Source organism: Schistocerca cancellata, chromosome 7, assembly GCF_023864275.1.
Source record: "Schistocerca cancellata isolate TAMUIC-IGC-003103 chromosome 7, iqSchCanc2.1, whole genome shotgun sequence".
In the NCBI taxonomy this organism is placed as follows: domain Eukaryota; kingdom Metazoa; phylum Arthropoda; class Insecta; order Orthoptera; family Acrididae; genus Schistocerca; species Schistocerca cancellata.
In genome coordinates this window covers 300,871,373-300,890,559 of record NC_064632.1, presented here as the reverse complement: position 1 = coordinate 300,890,559, position 19,187 = coordinate 300,871,373, and the positions used below count along the sequence as shown (strand labels likewise).

The 19,187-nt window shown below is 37.8% G+C and overlaps 1 protein-coding gene across 1 annotated transcript in view; it reads right to left on the bottom strand.

Moving 5' to 3' along the window:
• The window catches only part of LOC126092630 (oxysterol-binding protein-related protein 6-like), a 262,237-nt gene that overhangs the window by 54,007 nt on the left and 189,043 nt on the right, over positions 1 to 19,187 (bottom strand). The window contains exon 14 of the mRNA XM_049908352.1: positions 9,723 to 9,840. Coding sequence (XP_049764309.1) covers positions 9,723 to 9,840 — 118 coding nt within the window. The remainder of the gene's footprint in view (positions 1 to 9,722; positions 9,841 to 19,187) is intronic.

Below are 19,187 nucleotides of genomic sequence, written 5' to 3'. Positions count from 1 at the left end.
CTCCTGTCTTCTTTTCGAGACTTCTCATCACTAGTTGTTTTAAAATCCTGTTGTCACGCAGTCGTAAGACATGAAAGAAATATGAGATTCTTTTCTTCTTCATTGTGCTGGTGATTGGGACAATATCACAATAGACAGTTTCATTAGGGAGGATTCTCCAGACTCCATCAACTATGTTAATTGCTTGATCGTTTATGAAGATTTTATGTACGCAGGGAGATTTCATGGATATGATTTCAGTTTTCTCAAAGGATATTTGTAATCCTATTTTTGAAGCAATTTTCTGGATACTTCTGATCTGAGCATGAACTTCTTCCATGTCATGGGCTAAGAGAGCTAAATCATCAGCAAACCCAACGCAGTTTGCTCTTATTTCTGGTTTTCCTCCAATTTTGATTTTACATGGATTTTCTTTTTGCCAGATTGTCATGATGTAATCGAGGGCCACACTGAAAAGCAAAGGGGACAATACACCACCTTGTCGGAGTACTGTTTTTATTGTTAAAGCTTTCAACACTTCTCCTCTAAAGTTGACCTTTGAATTTGTGTTAGTTAAAGTTAGCTGACTGAGTCTTACCAATTTGGGATGGAGGCCATATGATCTAAGAATTTTTAGAATTGTGGGTCTATGAACACTATCGTATGCTTTTTCAAAATCTATGAATGAGATGAATAACTATTTGTTTCTATATTTGTAATACTCCATTATTAGTTTCAGGGTAAGAATTTGGTCTGAGCAGCTTCTGTACGGTCGAAATACTCCTTGATATTCTCCCAGTTGTGGTTCCAGAATGTTTTTGATCCCATTGTAAATTATGCAGGAGAAAATTTTGTATACGCAGTCCACAAGGGTTATTCCTCTGTAATTATCTGGGTTGGTCCTATCTCCTTTTTTAAATATTGGATGTCCAGTGCTCTGGAATTTTCTCTGTGATCCACAGTTCAATTAGATGTTGGTGGAGATTTATGGCCACAGGTTTTCCAGCATTCTTCCAGATTTCTGCAAATACATGGTCTTCACCACATGCCTTGCAATTTTTTAGTTCCTGAATTGCGACCTCTACCTCAGCGATAGTTGGAGGATCTATTAGGTCTGTGGTGGTTAAAACAGGTGCTTCAGTGTCTGCTTGAAATGTTTCCAGTGGGTCATCACAATTTAAAAGTTTGTTGAAAATCTCTGCAAGGATATCTGCATTTTCTTGATTACTATGCGCCAACTTTCCTGACTTATCTCTCAGCATCAATATTGGGGACTCGTACTTTTTAAGATGTCTCCCAAAGGTTTTGTAATAATCTCTTGACTGTTTCTTCTGGAAGTTCTCTCCTCTCTTTTCTACAGTATTTTTAAGATGTTTGCATTTCATCTGTCTGATGATTTTATGGGTTGACTTTCTTTGCTTAATTAGTTCTAGAAGAGATTCTCTACACTATTGGGCTTAATGCTTTACCCGAGTTCGGTGTCTTCTTTCTAATGCCTGGTCACATTCTTCATTCTACCAATCATGTTTCTTCCTGGGATTTATTGAAGCCAACTCTTCTGCTATAGATTTTGTGGTTAATTCTCCTAGGGTATTATAGTTGATAGATCCTTCACCTGATTTCCTAGTGTATTCCTCAGTTTCTGTTAAGATGGTTGGGTCGAATTTTCTTGTAATTTTTTTCTGAGATCTTTTCTTTACCATTGATCTTAATTTTATTTTGATCTTCACAATATAGTGGCCTGACCCTGAGTCTTCACCCCTTAAAACTTCGACATTGTAGATGTCGTGATGGTGAAATTTATCCCTGCAGACACAGTCCAGTAGCCATTCACCCTTTCGGAAATCAGGGTGTTTCCAGGTTTTTCATTTCTGAGGTTTCCTATTAAAACATGTTGATTTTATGGGTTTATTTATCATTTCTTACTTGTAGTCCATTGTTGCTATCTGACTTTGAATATTGTCTTTTGTCATTTGAACATGTTGAGTGGAGCTGTGGGCACTAGAAAATGAAGTGCCAGGAGGAGAAATTGCAACACTTCAGACATATTCTTCTGTTTGAGTTCAGCAGAGGGATGACAGCAGTGGAGGCAGCCATAAACATTTGCGCCATGTATGGGGACAATGCCATTGGACAGAACACAGCAAGAAATGGGATTTCTCATTTTAAGAATGATCGTTTTGACACTAGTGACTCTCCACATTCAGGGCTTGAACAAGACCTTTTAAGCCCATTGATCCACAATGATGCACATCGGCATATCAGAACTGGCAAATGTGATTGTGCCACTATTGTGTGACATTCGCATGCAATGGGGAAGGTTTGAAAATTCGTTTTATGGCTACCGCATGCTCTAAACCAAAATCATAAAAATCAGTATATGGCCATAAGTGCATCTCTGCTTGTCTGTCATCGACTGGCTTGTGAACAAAACCAACCTTTCTTATCCTGTGCCTCTAATGGTGATGAGAAATGGTGCCTTTATGCTAACATAAGGGAAAGAAATGAATGGCTGAGCCCAAACAATGCAGAAACTCTCTGCACAAAGACCTGCGTGCATGCACAAAAGATAATGTTATGCATCTGGTAGAACAGTGATGGTGTGGTGTACTACAAATTGCTTCCCTGAGGTGTAACCATCACTGCTGACATTTACTATCAACAAATGAGAAATATTGTAGATGGAATTCAAGAACAAGACCAGGAAAACTGTGAAAAGCAATGCTATTCCATGATGATGCCCGCGCACATTCTGCTACACTGACAAGAAACACTATACAGGAGTTGGTTGGGAAGGAATTCTGCACCCACCTCATGCACCTGATCTTGTGAACTCTCTATTGAACAACTTTCATGGAAAATGAGCTCCGAACATGGCTCGGCATGTTCTTTGCCTCAAAACCACGATTTCTCCAGTTGCTGAATCGAAAAGTTACCCCTGAATTGGCGAACTGTTCTAAATAATGAAGTTAAATATATAACTGATGGCTTAAGTCCCTGTTATGTATCTCTGCTCTGTTAAGAAACTTATGGGAAAACGCTATGCGAATATGCACCAACTCAACAGTTTCCATACCTGTCATTGTGACTGCATTGTATTCTCCAGCATTTACAGTAATGGTACAGTAGGGTTGACTAATAACTGCTTATAATACTGCAACTATTTCTTTCCTTGTATTATATCTTTGTTTTGTCATTGTCACCTACATATTCCCTCCTTGATCCCATTCCAACACTACATGTCTTCTATAACAACACACCTACAAATCTTTTCCCCTTCTCTATTTCTCTTCTTCCCCCCCCCTCCCCCCACCCTACCCCCTGCCCCTCAAAGCACAGCCTCTTGACACTGCACCTAGCAGCCTATCTTGGCTCAATGTCCCTGCATGCTCCCACAGGCAGCATAGCATCTTAGCATCCTCCCTGACTCCCTGACACCTACCCATCAACCCACAGCAGATTGCTTCTCACATCAGATGCAAGTGCAGACAGGCCGCAGTGCACAGACATGGTGGCCATGTGAGCATAAATTGTGCCTTTGTTTATGTGTGTGTGATTTCTACTCAAGATGGACTTTGTTCGACATATTGCAAGTAAATATTTTGGCTTCCCCCCCCCCCCCACTGTACCTGTCTGCGACTCAATGCCTCCTCTATGTAGTGAGTAGCAATCTACCCTTTCCATACTATTGTTAAATAATTAGGAGCATGAGAAGAAAAAATAAATTCACCATGGTATTTTAAGAATTAGTGAAAAAATAAATTATTTCCATAAAAAGTTTTTTAATATAACACATTTTTAAAATGGACTAAAAAGTATGAAATAATTTCTCCAGGCTCTGTGCAAATTCCCAACTCCCTATAGATAGTCCTGCAAATTTGCGCTTGTGAATTTTTAATAGCTAAAACAATACTTTTAAAATTTAAAAAGAAAAAGGTAGGGTGCAAGCAACTGGTAATTGAGACACAAATAGTGTAGTGATTCAAGAATTTCTGAGTAAATTCTAGAACCACTCAGCCTTCTACCGTCTTAACACATGATATTTTGGATATGAGTGTGGGATGGTAGAATCCCACCTTCTGTGCGTCATATGTTTGTGTGTGCAGATTTAAAATCAGTTGCAGAAAGAAAGTAGACATGGCGGTCAGACGGTACAAGTACCTGTTGGGCAATCCATAGATGTTTTAGTGAGTGTGTAAGGAAGAACCATGGAGTTTATATGCAGCTCTGTGCTTATTGTGTCACTGACTATCATTAAAACAAGAACAGTTGAAAAAGTACTCTTGTAGACAACCTTGTTAGAGGTAGGACTCATTTTATGATTCATGTTATGAAATGTCATGGTATCTAAGTCAACTATCCTTTAACAGTAACTCAATTTTTTCTAACGTCCGACTGTAAGAGAGACTAGCAGGAAGTTACACATTCATGTGGTAAGTGAAATTCTTATTGTGTTGGAGGTCAAATACATCATTAGTTGACGAAAAGTGAAGTTTGTATGTCTACTTATTTCATAAGTAGAAAGAGTCTAAAAATTCCTGTACCTAGCATTATTCGATGGAGAAAAGTCAAGAAGGTTTCCAGCAGCTGGCTATTCAGTAAAGAAGAGTGGCTGAAAATTCCAAGTAAGTCATCTCATGAAGAAGTGGAAGGTACTTTGGGGGAATAAGCCAATATAACCCAGATCCACACTCACACTTTAAGCCGTCAGAATGATAGAACTCGTGACCTGTGTGAAAAGACCGAGAAAACAGGAATTTTAAGTCAAAAACAAGAGAAGAATCCGTTATGTGATGTCATAGCAACCAAACATAATAAGACAAGGGAATTACTCCGAGACATTGGAATATGTTCAAGTATCCAATGGAGTGAAAAACATTGAAAAAATGAAAAATTCACAATGATAAAAATAGTAAAGAAGATTTCAACGTATTTGTCTAATAACAAGTATGCATAGTATGCTTCAGCTAAGAAGATCCAGTGCGGGGAGTATACAGCTCTCTCATAATTTGCGGGGACGCAGATGCGGAAACCAACATACATCTGACGCTGCCGGCACCAGCTGCTGTTCAACGGTGCTGACCTGCCTCCACATATGCTCATCAACGAAACGAGAATTCTACACTGGGTAAGCGTGAAGCAAAACTTGATTACTTTAGTACAAAGTAGTGCAAGATACTGTAGAGTGAACTTTCATTGTGTAATTATCATATTTAAAGTTAGTTTTAAATGCTTACAAGAGAGAGGCATATAAAAGTATGGAAAATATACAACAGGTTGGGGAAACTCAAGACCCTGCTGTGGTCATGAAAATTAGCAAAGAAGTGCCTGACTGGGCTGAGTTGATAAATTTAATCAAAGCTCAAAGTCTGAAGTTAAAGTCTTAAGTTAAACTCATTAAGTTCACAATTAAATGCCCAGAGTTTAGATTAGATTAGATTTACTTTCATTCCAATTGATCCGTAGTGAGGAGGTCCTCCAGGATGTGGAACATCTCAGAAAAACAACAATACGTGACAAATATTTACAACTAAAACAAATAAGCTAATGTACCATTCCACATGTCCCAAGTGGAATGATGATCATTTTTTAATGAACACTATATGAAAGAATCATTTTACAAATACTAATGCACTGAATTTAAAATTAAAAAGTTTTTTTATTTATTTATAAGGTAATAAACGTGTAATACAACTACTATAACACTTATTTACAATGAACACATTACTACACTGAAAATGTGCAGAAGTTAGATTGTACTTACACACACACACACACACACACACACACACACATATTTACAATGAACACAATACTGCACTGAAATTATGCAGAAGTTATATACAAATCAGTTGGTTTTACTGAGAAATTCATCAATGGAGTAGAAGGAGTTGGCCACCAATAAAGCCTTTAGGCTTCTCTTAAAGTGAATTTCATTGGTTGTTAAGCTTTCTACGGCTGCTGACAAGTTATTGAAAATGTGTGTTCGTGAATAATGCACACCTTTTTGTACAAGACTAAGTGACTTTAATTCCTTGTGAAGATTATTCTTATTTCTAGTATTGACTCCATGAATTGAGCTGTTGGTTTGAAAAAGTGATATATTTTTAATGACAAATTTCATTAAGGAATAAATATATTGGGAAGTAGTAGTTAGTATACCTAGTCCTGCAGGATGTTCTTGAGTTCACACCATATATAACTCTTACTGCACATTTTTGTGCCCAGAAAACTTTAGCTTGGCTTGATGAATTCCTCCAAAAAATAATCCCATATGACATTATGGAATGAAAGTAAGCATAGTATGCCAGCTTTTTCATTTTTATATCCCCTATGTCTGACAAAATTTGCATTGCAAACAGAGATTTGTTAAGATGCTTCAGCAGTTCTGTGGTGTGCTCCTCCCAGTTGAATTTATTATCTAGTTGTAATCCCAAGAATTTAACACTGTCCACTTCTTCTATCTTCTTGTCATAGTATGTTAGACATATACTCGTGGGACACTCTGAACTGCATGTAGTGTGTTTTTCCAAAGTTTAGTAACAAGGAATTGGCTAGGAACCAGTGATTAATGTCCACAAATATTTTATTAGCTGACCTTTCTAAGACTACACTTGATCTGCTATTTATTGCAATGTTTGTATCATCGGCAAACAAAACGAACTTGACATCTGGTAATGTTACTCATGAAAGGTCATTTATATACACAAGAAAAAGTAAGGGCCCCAAAAAAGAACCTTGTGAAGCTTTAAATGCTCAGAGTGCGACTCTCAGTAAAGAACTAGACTTAGTAAATTCTCAATCAAATGCTCAGAGTTAAACTCTAAATTCCACCAACTGCAACATAATCGCATGTACAAACAGTGACCCAATACTGTAAAATGCTTTTTTATTCCAGTCTCTGATCACAAATTAGTTTTTTAGGCGATGACCGATTTCAGTCTGTAATGACCATCTTCAGATCTAAAATATACAGGGTGTTACAAAAAGGTACAGCCAAACTTTCAGGAAACATTCCTCACACACAAAGAAAGAAAATATGTTATGTGGACATGTGTCCAGAAACGCTTACTTTCCATGTTAGAGCTCATTTTATTACTTCTCTTCAAATCACATTAATCATGGAATGGAAACACACAGCAACAGAACGTACCAGCGTGACTTCAAACACTTTGTTACACGAAATGTTCAAAATGTCCTCTGTTAGCGAGGATACATGCATCCTCCTTCCGTTGCATGGAATCCCTGATGAGCTGATGCAGCACTGGAGAATGGCGTATTGTATCACAGCCGTCCACAATACGATCACGAAGAGTCTCTACATTTGGTACCGGGGTTGCGTAGACAAGAGCTTTCAAATGCCACCATAAATGAAAGTCAAGAGGGTTGCAGGAAGTTACATATTCATGTGGAAAGTGAAATTTTTATTGTGTATGGAGGTTGAATGCATCATTAGTTGATGAAAAGTAAAGGTCATTTGCCTACTTATTTCATAAGTAGAAAAGTCTAAAAATTCCTGTACCTAGGGTTATTCAACAGTGAAGAAGTCAAGAGGGTTTCCAGCAGCCAGCTATTCAGTAAAGAAGAGTGGCTGCAAATTCCAAGGAAGTCATCTCGTAAAGAAGTGGATGGTTGTTTGGGGGAATAAGCTGATACAACCCAGATCCACACTCACACTTTAAGTTGACAGAACATTACAATAGTTCACCAACATCACAAACACTTTTATTGCACTGCACATATGAACTGTGATGTGATTTTTCTCAACGGCTACTCTCTATATCTCTTACTATTATCTGTTTCATTTGTCCCATATTTTTGTTTCAAATTTTACTGTCATAGCTATTAAAAATTCACATGCACACATTTTAAAGACTATCTCTATGGGGCTAAAATAAATTATTTTATACTTTCAGTCCATTTTAAAAATTTGTTATATTCAAAAGCTTTTTGCTTAAATAAATATTTTCTGCTTTTTAGTCTTGTGTGTGAAATGTTTCAAGCATTTTGATGAGATTACAACAAAGACATGTGGTATATTTCAGAATAATTTTAGTTTCTCTTCATTTGAGTCAACTAATAATCATTTCTTGCAAAAAGACTGTGAAAGTAAAGATTAGAGATTTGAGCTAACATGGAGGCTCACCAGTAATCGTTCTTACTACGAAACATTCGCAACTGGTAAAGGAAATGGGGGAACAAGTGGAGGTACACAAAGACTCCCCACCACACGAGACAATAAAATGAGTTAATATTGCAGTGTCATCCAGGTTTGAGTAATGCTGAAAGTTTAAAGCCTCTAGCTCGTTGAGAAGTTAGTTTGAAATCAATAGCAAAATTTGTATCAAATAGACAGACAGAAAAGGAAGCAACCTAGCTGAAATTATTAAAAAATGAAAGAATTTATGTGATTTTACTTTTTTGTTTGACTGACCTATTCCCAGAACTGACTTGTACAAAATGTTTTTGTCCTACAGTGCAGGAACCACCTAGAGTCTGAAATAACAAGAAATCTAATCTGAAGAAAGTAGCAAACCATAGTATATTTCAAAAAATCTGAAAACTAATAACAGCAAATATATTAAAAATGCATTCAACTAGATACAATATCAGAAACAGACAAAATAAAGCAAGTCAGTAAATTTAAATAGCTTTGAGAAACAATATAGTGGGGTAGATTTGAAAAGTTCGCAGTAGATGTAAGGCTTAATGAAATTGAAATGGCATGTAGCTTACTTAAAAATATCTATAACAAGAACTGCATACCTATAAAAACTAAACTAAAATACTACACCACAGTGCTAAGATGAGACTGTTCATATCCCCATGAATGACAAATGATAAACTACAAACTGGACAGAATTGAGGTACCTGAAAAATGAATTATTAACAAAATGAGTGCAATACAAACTATATATGGTTGGAAAATGAGCAATGAGGAGTTCTACTAAAATGTGCAGAGAATATCAAACTAGCTAAGAGAAGGTGATTCTTCTTTTTACACCTCTACTGAATTGATGAATGGGTTAACAAAACAATATTCCTATTTTTGTGGAAAAAAGTCAACATTGGCATGAATTACAGGAATAAGAAAAGAAATAGAAAGAATTGGAACTAAAAAAAAGGAACTTTTTTAAAGAATGAAGCACTCAATTTAGAAGGCTTTCAAAGCAGAATAAATAAGAACTCAGGAACAATATGGATAGAAATGTAAAGACATCATGCAAAGAAGATGGAGTCTTGGAAAAATAGAAGATGACATAGAAAGAAGAGAAATTGAAGTTATGTGATCTTAGCTTGTCAATACAATGATAAAGAGGCAAAAGAAGTAAAAAAGGCAACTCTCAATTTGCAACTGTCTTCTGAAGCTGGGAAGATTGTAATCTGCTTCTATTATTTCCCTTTTTGTAAACAGACATACCACTACATTTCTCTTAAAGTGAAAGCAAATCATATTTCAGAAGAAATCTAACAACATAAATCATCAACTAAGTTGGATGACTAAAACAGTACAATCATCACCACCAGCAACTGCGCATGGCATGCTGACAATTTTAACACTAATTCCTTGCCTTAAAACACAATTTTTATGTACATCAGAAATGTTCATTACAGTTCTATATGCTAATTAATATATAGCATTATGTGGCTAACATTCATTACATTAAGTTTTATCTGATAATGGTAACAAATAACCTGGTGGAATTGAACATGGAATATATAGGAATAATGATTGACAGTACCTGTTGGCTGGAATTCCATTGATTTGCCCCAGAACTTTGTTTTTATTCGTGCATCTTGCCAAAAAATAAAATTTCTGGATTCTGCATAACACACACTTATTGGAGGATGATGGCTAACCTAAACAAATTGCATACAAAAATCAGAATTTCACTTCAGCAACATCATATTTATTAGGGTGACAGTGGATATGTGGAAAGTATCAAAGTATCACCTCTTCCAGTCTTATAATCTGATAAAGTTTTTTTTTTTACATCTGCTTTTCACTACTGTCAGACTGGATTAAACTGTACATACTGTTTAATTATTATTAAGAAAATTTTATCATTGTTACTGAACTTAATTATTCCATATAACTGTGGAAAAAAGAAATGGAAAGGATGGGGAAAATAATGATGTTTATCCAGTACTGCACACTTAATCCTTCAAGTGCTGTTGACTCTTTAACATGCAGTGCTGTGCCATTCTACATATGCTACAAACGCTTTTAAGTACTGCAGTATGTCTGTATCTCACAGGGCCAAAGGCATACTACACTGTCCCTTGTCACACATTCAGATGTATCAATTCAGTACCAGTTTGAAGAAATCCACAGATATTGACCAGTGGGAAGTATGTACAGAGCCATTTGCTGTAGAATCTCTGAACTATTTCACTATCCACTACTGTTTTCCTTGCAACTGAAAATGCCATATGCCTCTAGGCTCTAACAGCTTCCACTAACATTGTACCTTTGATCTGGAACATTTCTGCTCATGTCAAAACTGCTAAAAAAGTGGACATAGAAATTATCCACGTGTATCTCAGCATTACCTGCCCGATTGCGAAATAATATGCACAAAATCATATCAACTTTACTGTCAGTTAAGTACCATGCAGGTAGCAGGTACCTGCTATAAAGCTCTCCCACTACTACGTTTGGTGACTGGTAAATGTAGTTTTTCAATAATCCTGAGTTTAGTTTGCGAGAAATTGTGTTTTGTTTCCTTTACCCCTCCATGAAACTAAAATAAGTTGTGCCTTCCCCCTACCAGCTCATATCTGTGGTACACTCTTGCACAATGGTGCAAGCATATTTACATGCACTGCCTGGGCATTCCTTGCGTGTTATGGATGAGTCTAGACATGGTACTGTGACCATGTCAACAAACGAAGCTAAGCTGTATTTCTGCCTGATTTCTCAGTAGTTGTTTCTTAGGAGTATGTATTAAGAGTTCTTCTGTGCATTTGATGTTGTTGTCCCATGTTCATGTTTCTGATTTAGTTTAATTTCCATTATTACACTTCAGAATTGGAATCAGAATACTGCAACAAGATCAATGTTCATTTATAATTTGTTAAAAATGAAACAATGCAGATGAACAGAGGAAGGAATCCTAGAAATATTAAAAGTAACAGTGATAGATTTTTTGTACTGATAATTGTGTTGACACTTTTACATGATTCTGAAGTAACAGCCCTCAATTTTGTTCATAAGCATGTATAACAAACACTTACATTGTCCCTACAATAGATGTAACTGGTAGTTATTCAGAATCTAAACATATGGGAAACATCTGGAAAAGGAATATGGTTCAGTTGCAGAATGAAAAAAAAAAATATTTTCATCCAGTTATGCATGCATCTGACAATTTGGCTTTGGAGCACACATATCACCTAGACAGTAATTCAGAGTTTTCGTCATCTGTCACAACATTTCTAATCCGAGAACAGATAACATTTACAGTGAATCAAACCAATCTATTTTATTTATACATCATGGTAAATATGCAAGAGCCAGAAAATTGTCAAAGTTCAAAGGTGAAAGATACAGGATTTTAAAAATTTTATTCCTTCAATGCTATTTCCCTTCTTAAGGTCTGAGTCAAGAAACTATAAATTAGCTAATGTTATAAAGCAAGAGTACATGTGAACACTATAGTTTTCAGCCATACTATGTTCCAAGATGATTGGCAACTCTGCCACTATCAGTTAAAAAAATCTTTATTCAAAATCATGAACATTATTGATAATCACCACGAGGCATCCACAGCGCTTTGTAACCATATCAAATCTCCGACTTGTCATCAAGAGGCCCATTATGTTCCAAACAGTTTCTTCCATCCAGTATGGCTGAAATAAAGTCTTTTGTGCTGTACAGTTTTGTTTTGGCACATCCTTTTTTTTTTTAAAAAAAAAAAAAAAGAAAAGAAAAGAAAAAGAAAGAATATAGGGGCAACAGCAACAGAGTCCAGATGATGATGATGATGTTTGGTTTGTGGGGCGCTCAACTCCGTGGTTATCAGCGCCCGTACAATTTCCCAACCTTTGCTCAGTCCAATTTCGCCACTTTCCTGGATGATGATGAAATGATGAGGACAATACAAACACCCAGTCATCTCGAGGCAGGTGAAAATCCCTGACCCCGCCGGGAATCGAACCCGGGACCCCGTGCTCGGGAAGCGAGAACGCTACCGCGAGACCAGGAGCGGCGGACAACAGAGTCCAGGATTATGCAGAAAACTAGTGGTCATGAGGCAAGACTTGAGAGGTTCTGTTTCGAACAGGGACAAACTCTAAATTGACAAATTGTGTTCAGCCTCAGACTTGTTTCTCCAATATCACAAGTACATTTGGTGCAGTTGGTAAGAACGGACACATCATTTAAAAAAAAAGTTCTGTTTATGACTTCTGGTGTGCTTTTTGGATCAAACACTTTGATAAGAGAGAAGTGCTGATGTTGATTGCCTGTAATGTCAAAAATTGTTACAGAGTACAACTCAGGTATGAAAAGCAGTATGTGACATACTTCTGGGATCAGACAGATTAGGACATAAGACAGAGATGGAATGGAATGTTTGTTTTACACAGTCTTGACCAGTGAATTTTAATTTAATACATTCTAAGATGAAGTATTTCAGTAACAGTATTCCTGAAGTGATGTGTGCAATTTTAAAGCTGTGTGCATTGGCAGTGTGTTGCCATCTGCAATAGTGCACTGTGAGAGAGCGATACTGTGAACTTCCAATACAGCACGCCATGGGTGAGTACCTGTTTAAACCCTCCAGCAATACACATGTACTCACTTATGTTATTACTGCTTGCATACATTTGCATTGTCTTATTGTGTACAGTGTAAGTTATGGTGATTGGCATACATGCGACAGTCTAATAAAGTTGTACTGGGGCTGTTCTTCGCACGGTTTTCAGGCTCTGGTTGATTGTCTGTTGCACCTACAATGTCTGACAGTGCTACTGATGAGTTTTTAAACCAGTTGATTGATCAGCAAGGGGGGTCTTACTGCGGCATTGCAGCATCTCAGTCAACACTAGGAGGCATTAGCAACAGCTCAACACAATCAAACCCAGGTATTGCAAATGCTTGCCTCTGTTTTGACCATTTCAAGTCTGTCTCAATCTACATCACCTGCTGTGTTGCCTCTTGCACCTCCTATTATGCCTGTCACTATCCCAGTCATTTATCCTCAACCATTTCCAGCTTATGATGAGTCTGTCGAAGAATGGGAAGCCTATGAAAAACAGTTGTGGCAGCATTTTCATGCTTTTGATTTGTCTGACATTAGCTTATGGCGTGCTTTCTATTTGTCTTGGTTATTGTCTCACATGTATCAACTCCTCTGCCAACTGGTCCCCCTGCAGGATCAGTCTTCACTTTCTTTTGATAGGCTGTCAGAGACTGTGTGTGTGTGTGTGTGTGTGTGTGTGTGTGTGTGTGTGTGTGTGTTGCGTGTTTTGTCTATTTTTGACAAAAGCATTGCTGGACAAAAGCTAACTTTCTGACAGTCTTTTATTATGCTTTTCTGCAACTCAGCATCTCTGCTATATAGCGAAATTCACATTTTATGTGTTACCTGGGCCTTGCCTTTTTGTTTATTTTACCTTCCTACTGTCTTCAGTATTTTGTTATCAAGAACACTCAATGCACTACAGAGTACCCCAATTACATTACAAAGAAGTAATGCTGTGAGGATGGGTCATGAGTCATGCTTGGTAGCTCAGCTGGCAGAGCACTTACCCACAAAAGGCAAAGATCCTGATTTCGAGTCTCGGGTCGGCGTACAGTATTAATCTGCCTGGAAGCTTCATATCAGTGCAAACTCTGCTCCAGAGTGAAAATTTCATTCTCTAATTTCAACTTGTTTATATAATGTAGAAGTATGTTTAGAAACTTTCTGTTGAGCTAACATACCTTACCTACAAGAACACCTTCAGTGAATAAAGTACCTATGCATAACAAAATATATTTTATGTAAATACGATTTCATTCATCACATTCATTAGATCCCATCAAGAAGAATTTTCAAGCATTTGGAATAAGTCATGGTATATATTAAAACGAGGCAAAGGCATCACAGAAACCTAATCTACAGGGTGTTTCAAAAATGACCGGTATATTTGAAACGGTAATAAAAACTAAACGAGCAGCGATAGAAATACACCGTTTGTTGCAATATGCTTGGGACAACAGTACATTTTCAGGCAGGCAAACTTTCGAAATTACAGTAGTTACAATTGTTAACAACAGATGGCGCTGCGGTCTGGGAAACTCTATAGTACGATATTTTCAACATATCCACCATGCGTAGCAATAATATGGCGTAGTCTCTGAATGAAATTACCCGAAACCTTTGACAACGTGTCTGGCGGAATGGCTTCACATGCAGATGAGATGCACTGCTTCAGCTGTTCAATTGTTTCTGGATTCTGGCGGTACACCTGGTCTTTCAAGTGTCCCCACAGAAAGAAGTCACAGGGGTTCATGTCTGGCGAATAGGGAGGCCAATCCACGCCGCCTCCTGTATGTTTCGGATAGCCCAAAGCAATCACACGATCATCGAAATATTCATTCAGGAAATTAAAGACGTCGGCCGTGCGATGTGGCCGGGCACCATCTTGCATAAACCACGAGGTGTTCGCAGTGTCGTCTAAGGCAGTTTGTACCGCCACAAATTCACGAAGAATGTCCAGATAGCGTGATGCAGTAATCATTTCGGATCTGAAAAATGGGCCAATGATTCCTTTGGAAGAAATGGCGGCCCAGACCAGTACTTTTTGAGGATGCAGGGACGATGGGACTGCAACATGGGGCTTTTCGGTTCCCCATATGCGCCAGTTCTGTTTATTGACGAAGCCGTCCAGGTAAAAATAAGCTTCGTCAGTAAACCAAATGCTGCCCACATGCATATCGCCGTCATCAATCCTGTGTACTATATCGTTAGCGAATGTCTCTCGTGCAGCAATGGTAGCGGCGCTGAGGGGTTGCCGCGTTTGAATTTTGTATGGATAGAGGTGTAAACTCTGGCGCATGAGACGATACGTGGACGTTGGCGTCATTTGGACAGCATCTGCAACACGGCGAACGGAAACCCGAGGCCGCTGTTGGATCACCTGCTGCACTAGCTGCGCGTTGCCCTCTGTGGTTGCCGTACGCGGTCGCCCTACCTTTCCAGCACGTTCATCCATCACGTTCCCAGTCCGTTGAAATTTTTCAAACAGATCCTTTATTGTATCGCTTTTCGGTCCTTTGGTTACATTAAACCTCCGTTGAAAACTTCGTCTTGTTGCAACAACACTGTGTTCTAGGCAGTGGAATTCCAACACCAGAAAAATCCTCTGTTCTAAGGAATAAACCATGTTGTCCACAGCACACTTGCACATTGTGGACAGCACATGCTTACAGCAGAAAGACGACGTACAGAATGGCGCACCCACAGACTGCGTTGTCTTCTATATCTTTCACATTACTTGCAGCGCCATCTGTTGTTGAAAATTGTAACTACTGTAATTTCGAAAGTTTGTCTGCCTGAAAATGTACTGTTGTCCCAAGCATATTGCAACAAACGGTGTATTTCTATTGCTGCTCGTTTAGTTTTTATTGCTGTTTCAAATATACTGGTCATTTTTGAAACACCCTGTATATACTGTATTAACAATAATCTACTGCTGATCTCCTTCATACTTTTCTCATTATGCCATCTAAATTTTATCAAGCAAATTAACATGAAAGCTCCTAGTTTGAAAAAAGCTGTGGCATCTTCGGTTTTGCTATATAGCTGCTGTTTACTTTAGAAGTATACATCAAACTATTGGAGTAAAGCTTATAAAGAAAGGAACAGGGTGAGTGATTTGTGAACAGGATAGTACAGACTTATCTGTGGGTGTCTAGAAAGCATATTAAAAAAAACTGTTGTATTTTAACTGCAGTCAACATGTGTTTGTAATATGCTTTCAGGCTTCTGTATAAGCTGGTGTGTCTAAGACCATTTTGTAAAATGGACAGACTCTCTTCCCCCCTCCTACGACATTTTATTGCAATGACAACAATCTGTGTACAGCAAACACTTTATCGTAGCAATTCCCTTTTAAGTCTACACTACTGTATTTACTCAAATCTAAGCCGCACTTTTTTCCAGTTTTTGTAATCCAAAAAACCGCCTGCGGCTTAGAATCAAGTGCAAAGTAAGCGGAAGTTCTGAAATATGTTGGTAGGTGCCGCCACAACTAACTTCTGCTGACGAACATATGTAGCGCTACACAGGCATGCTTTGCAGGCACAAAGATAAATACTGGTGCCAAAACCTCTGCGTCAGTAAATAAATTTTAAAAAAACGCGGAAGACGAGCTTTTTTCTCCGCCCCAAATTTCGACCACTGCATTTTCATACATTATCCAACAAAGTAAATACAAATTCCGTATTGTTCATCTTCGAATGTAGCAGCTTTTCAATTTACTATGAAAGTCCGACTGGCAAAACTGTTTGCGATGTTTGTCAGTATGGCCAATTCTACGTTCTGAATTTTTTCCTACCTGTGAGAAGAGATGGTTGCTAATGGGAACTTTTGTGAATCACATGCAGTATTGTCTTCACCATAAGAATAATACGAATATAAACATTCTGCCATGTATTCTTCCGTGTTTGCTGCTATCTCATTTAAATCCTGTCTGGCTAATAAACTACGAAACTAGAGGGAGACAACAGCAAACGCGGAAGTATACACATATCATATCATGTTTATATTCATATTATTCTTATGCCAAATAGAAATACAGTCAGAAATGAAGCACGGCAATTGACTAGATTTTTGAATCTAAGATGACTCTAATTTCTGTGCAGAAATTAATGTACTAAAGAGGCGTCTGCAAAGATTTTCAAACGGAGAAAAATTTTCGCTAAACTCTCGTTCAGAACATATTTTATCATACGCAGTTTATTACTTGGTTCTTGTTGATCATTAACAAAGAAAGCAGCAGTGTAAATAACAACAAATAGCAGTCTCTTGCCATTGTTTCGCTACTGAGACAATTCCTCTCTCTCTCTCTTTTTTTTTTTTTTTTTTTTAATTGTAAGCGGCGGTAGCACGCACAAAAGCAAACCATGCCGCGAGCGGCGACAGGTCGTAAACATTCATTATCAGAATGCGACAAACAATGCATGACACAGTACAGTAATGCATTTTCAGCTCAGAGTGACGTAAACACCTATAACAAAGAGAACAGCACTTATCAGATCAAAGAAAAATAAGCAATCAATTCAAACCAGACGAAGCACATGAAAAATGAAGGGTACCCGTATAAATACGGACGGAGCGCCTGACTCATAGCAATGGTTACCTGGTAAAGCTTAAGGGTATACGGAACGCCCTATGCTTACAATGTTAAATTGAGCTAAAAGTTAGGAACATTTTCTCATTTGTTATTTGGACGATACTCTTGATTTTTTCACAGAACACAGAGATATGTTCTGCTTTTATGCTGAATTATTACTTTTGAAAAAATAATGTATAGTTTTTCAGATATTTTATTTTTTGTAAATGTTAAAAAAAGTTATACATTTTAACAAGTATTTTAAAATTTACATCCATTAATACAAAATAATTCCACATATATTTTAATTCAGATATATTAGAAGGAACAACTACAGAAAATTTCATCTTTCTACTATAAATAGGCTCGGAGAAAATGTACCTTATACACAAAAAACTAAAGTTACGCGAAATTAGCTTCAAAGTTTTTACTTCAGTACAAGCCTGCTCCATAGCTTGTATCATCAGAATCATCCAACAGTTTCCTCTTGATGGCTCTGCTATGCTGTCTAGCCATCTTTGAATATACTTTTATGGCATTATCTGAAGACCTGAGCCGTTCCTTGTCCAAACAAAGCATAGCTGCGGCAGTTCATAGTCCTACACAGAGCCCCAACTTCTGCAGAACTTTGCACTTTGTTATATTGCCCTGATTGAATGATGAAACAGCATCATAAACGCCAAAGTGAAGTGTGTTTATACCCACAAACACAGTTTTATGTAGTCTATTCCATATCACATGGTTCACACACTCATTTGGATTTTGAGTCCGGCCATGAAGACATTTCTTTAGTAGACTAATATCTGCGAGGTCTTGGAATATTGGTTTTATTTCATCCATTATGGCAGGTGGCAGGTGATGAGTGTGATTGTATTGTTTCTTAGTTACCTTGCCTCTGTTGTACTTGCACCAACTATCGTCTCCTTTTGGACATAGCCCATGTTGGGGATTCTCATTGTTTGAAGCTGTATGAAAAAACAGAGCCCAGACTGCTCTTCTCATTAATTCTGCATCTGCTGTATTCTGTCTTATTGCTAGACCATAGCACTTCTGGAAATGATCTATTGTAGCATCTGTCAGTCTATTTTTCCCATCTAAAGTTTTTCCATCGCTCAATTTCTTGCCTTTCATGCTAGCCTTGAGCCGACGAAGTCTTGATCCCATCCTTTTCTGAACATGGCCAACACACTCCAGTTTGGAAATTTTCACATCGTTACCATAGGGTCTCAGTTCCTCAATTTCTTTGAAAGCCTTTGAGTCACCATCTCCAAGATAATTTATGTATCTAACGTTGTACCATTTTACTGAGCGTTGATAAATACTTCTTACACCAGCAACTTCCATACCACCACTTGACCCATAGTAATTTGTCATGCACTTCTCTTCATGTTTATTTTTCATTTTCTCCTTGCATCTGCAATGTTTGGAAAGTATTGCCACATCAACTACCTTACCAGTGTCCACACTTGTAGCTGTTACTACACCATTCAGAGATGTGTGGCCTCTCTCCTGCCAGCTTCCATCAAAAGCTATGGTCAAGTCTCTGCTATTAGTATTTTCAACAACTGCTTCCTCAACAGCATCTTTCGTGTTTTCCTGTGCCGCATCTTCTACAGCAGAGTCTATTGCAATTACGTGTTTGCTAAATTTTGAAGGTGGAGGAGGGAGGTTCATCACACCACACAACATGGCACCTGCAGCCCTGTCCATTCCTATACACCGTAATCCATAAACCAGTCTAATGTTTATATCGTATAGTTTACCTGTATCTGCAGTAACATGTGAGGAATTGAAGAAAGTAACACTGTGTTTGCAATAACTGCACATCAACTCTAATTCACAAGCAAGTCCTACATGTAAGTTTGTTTTCAATGAAACACCTC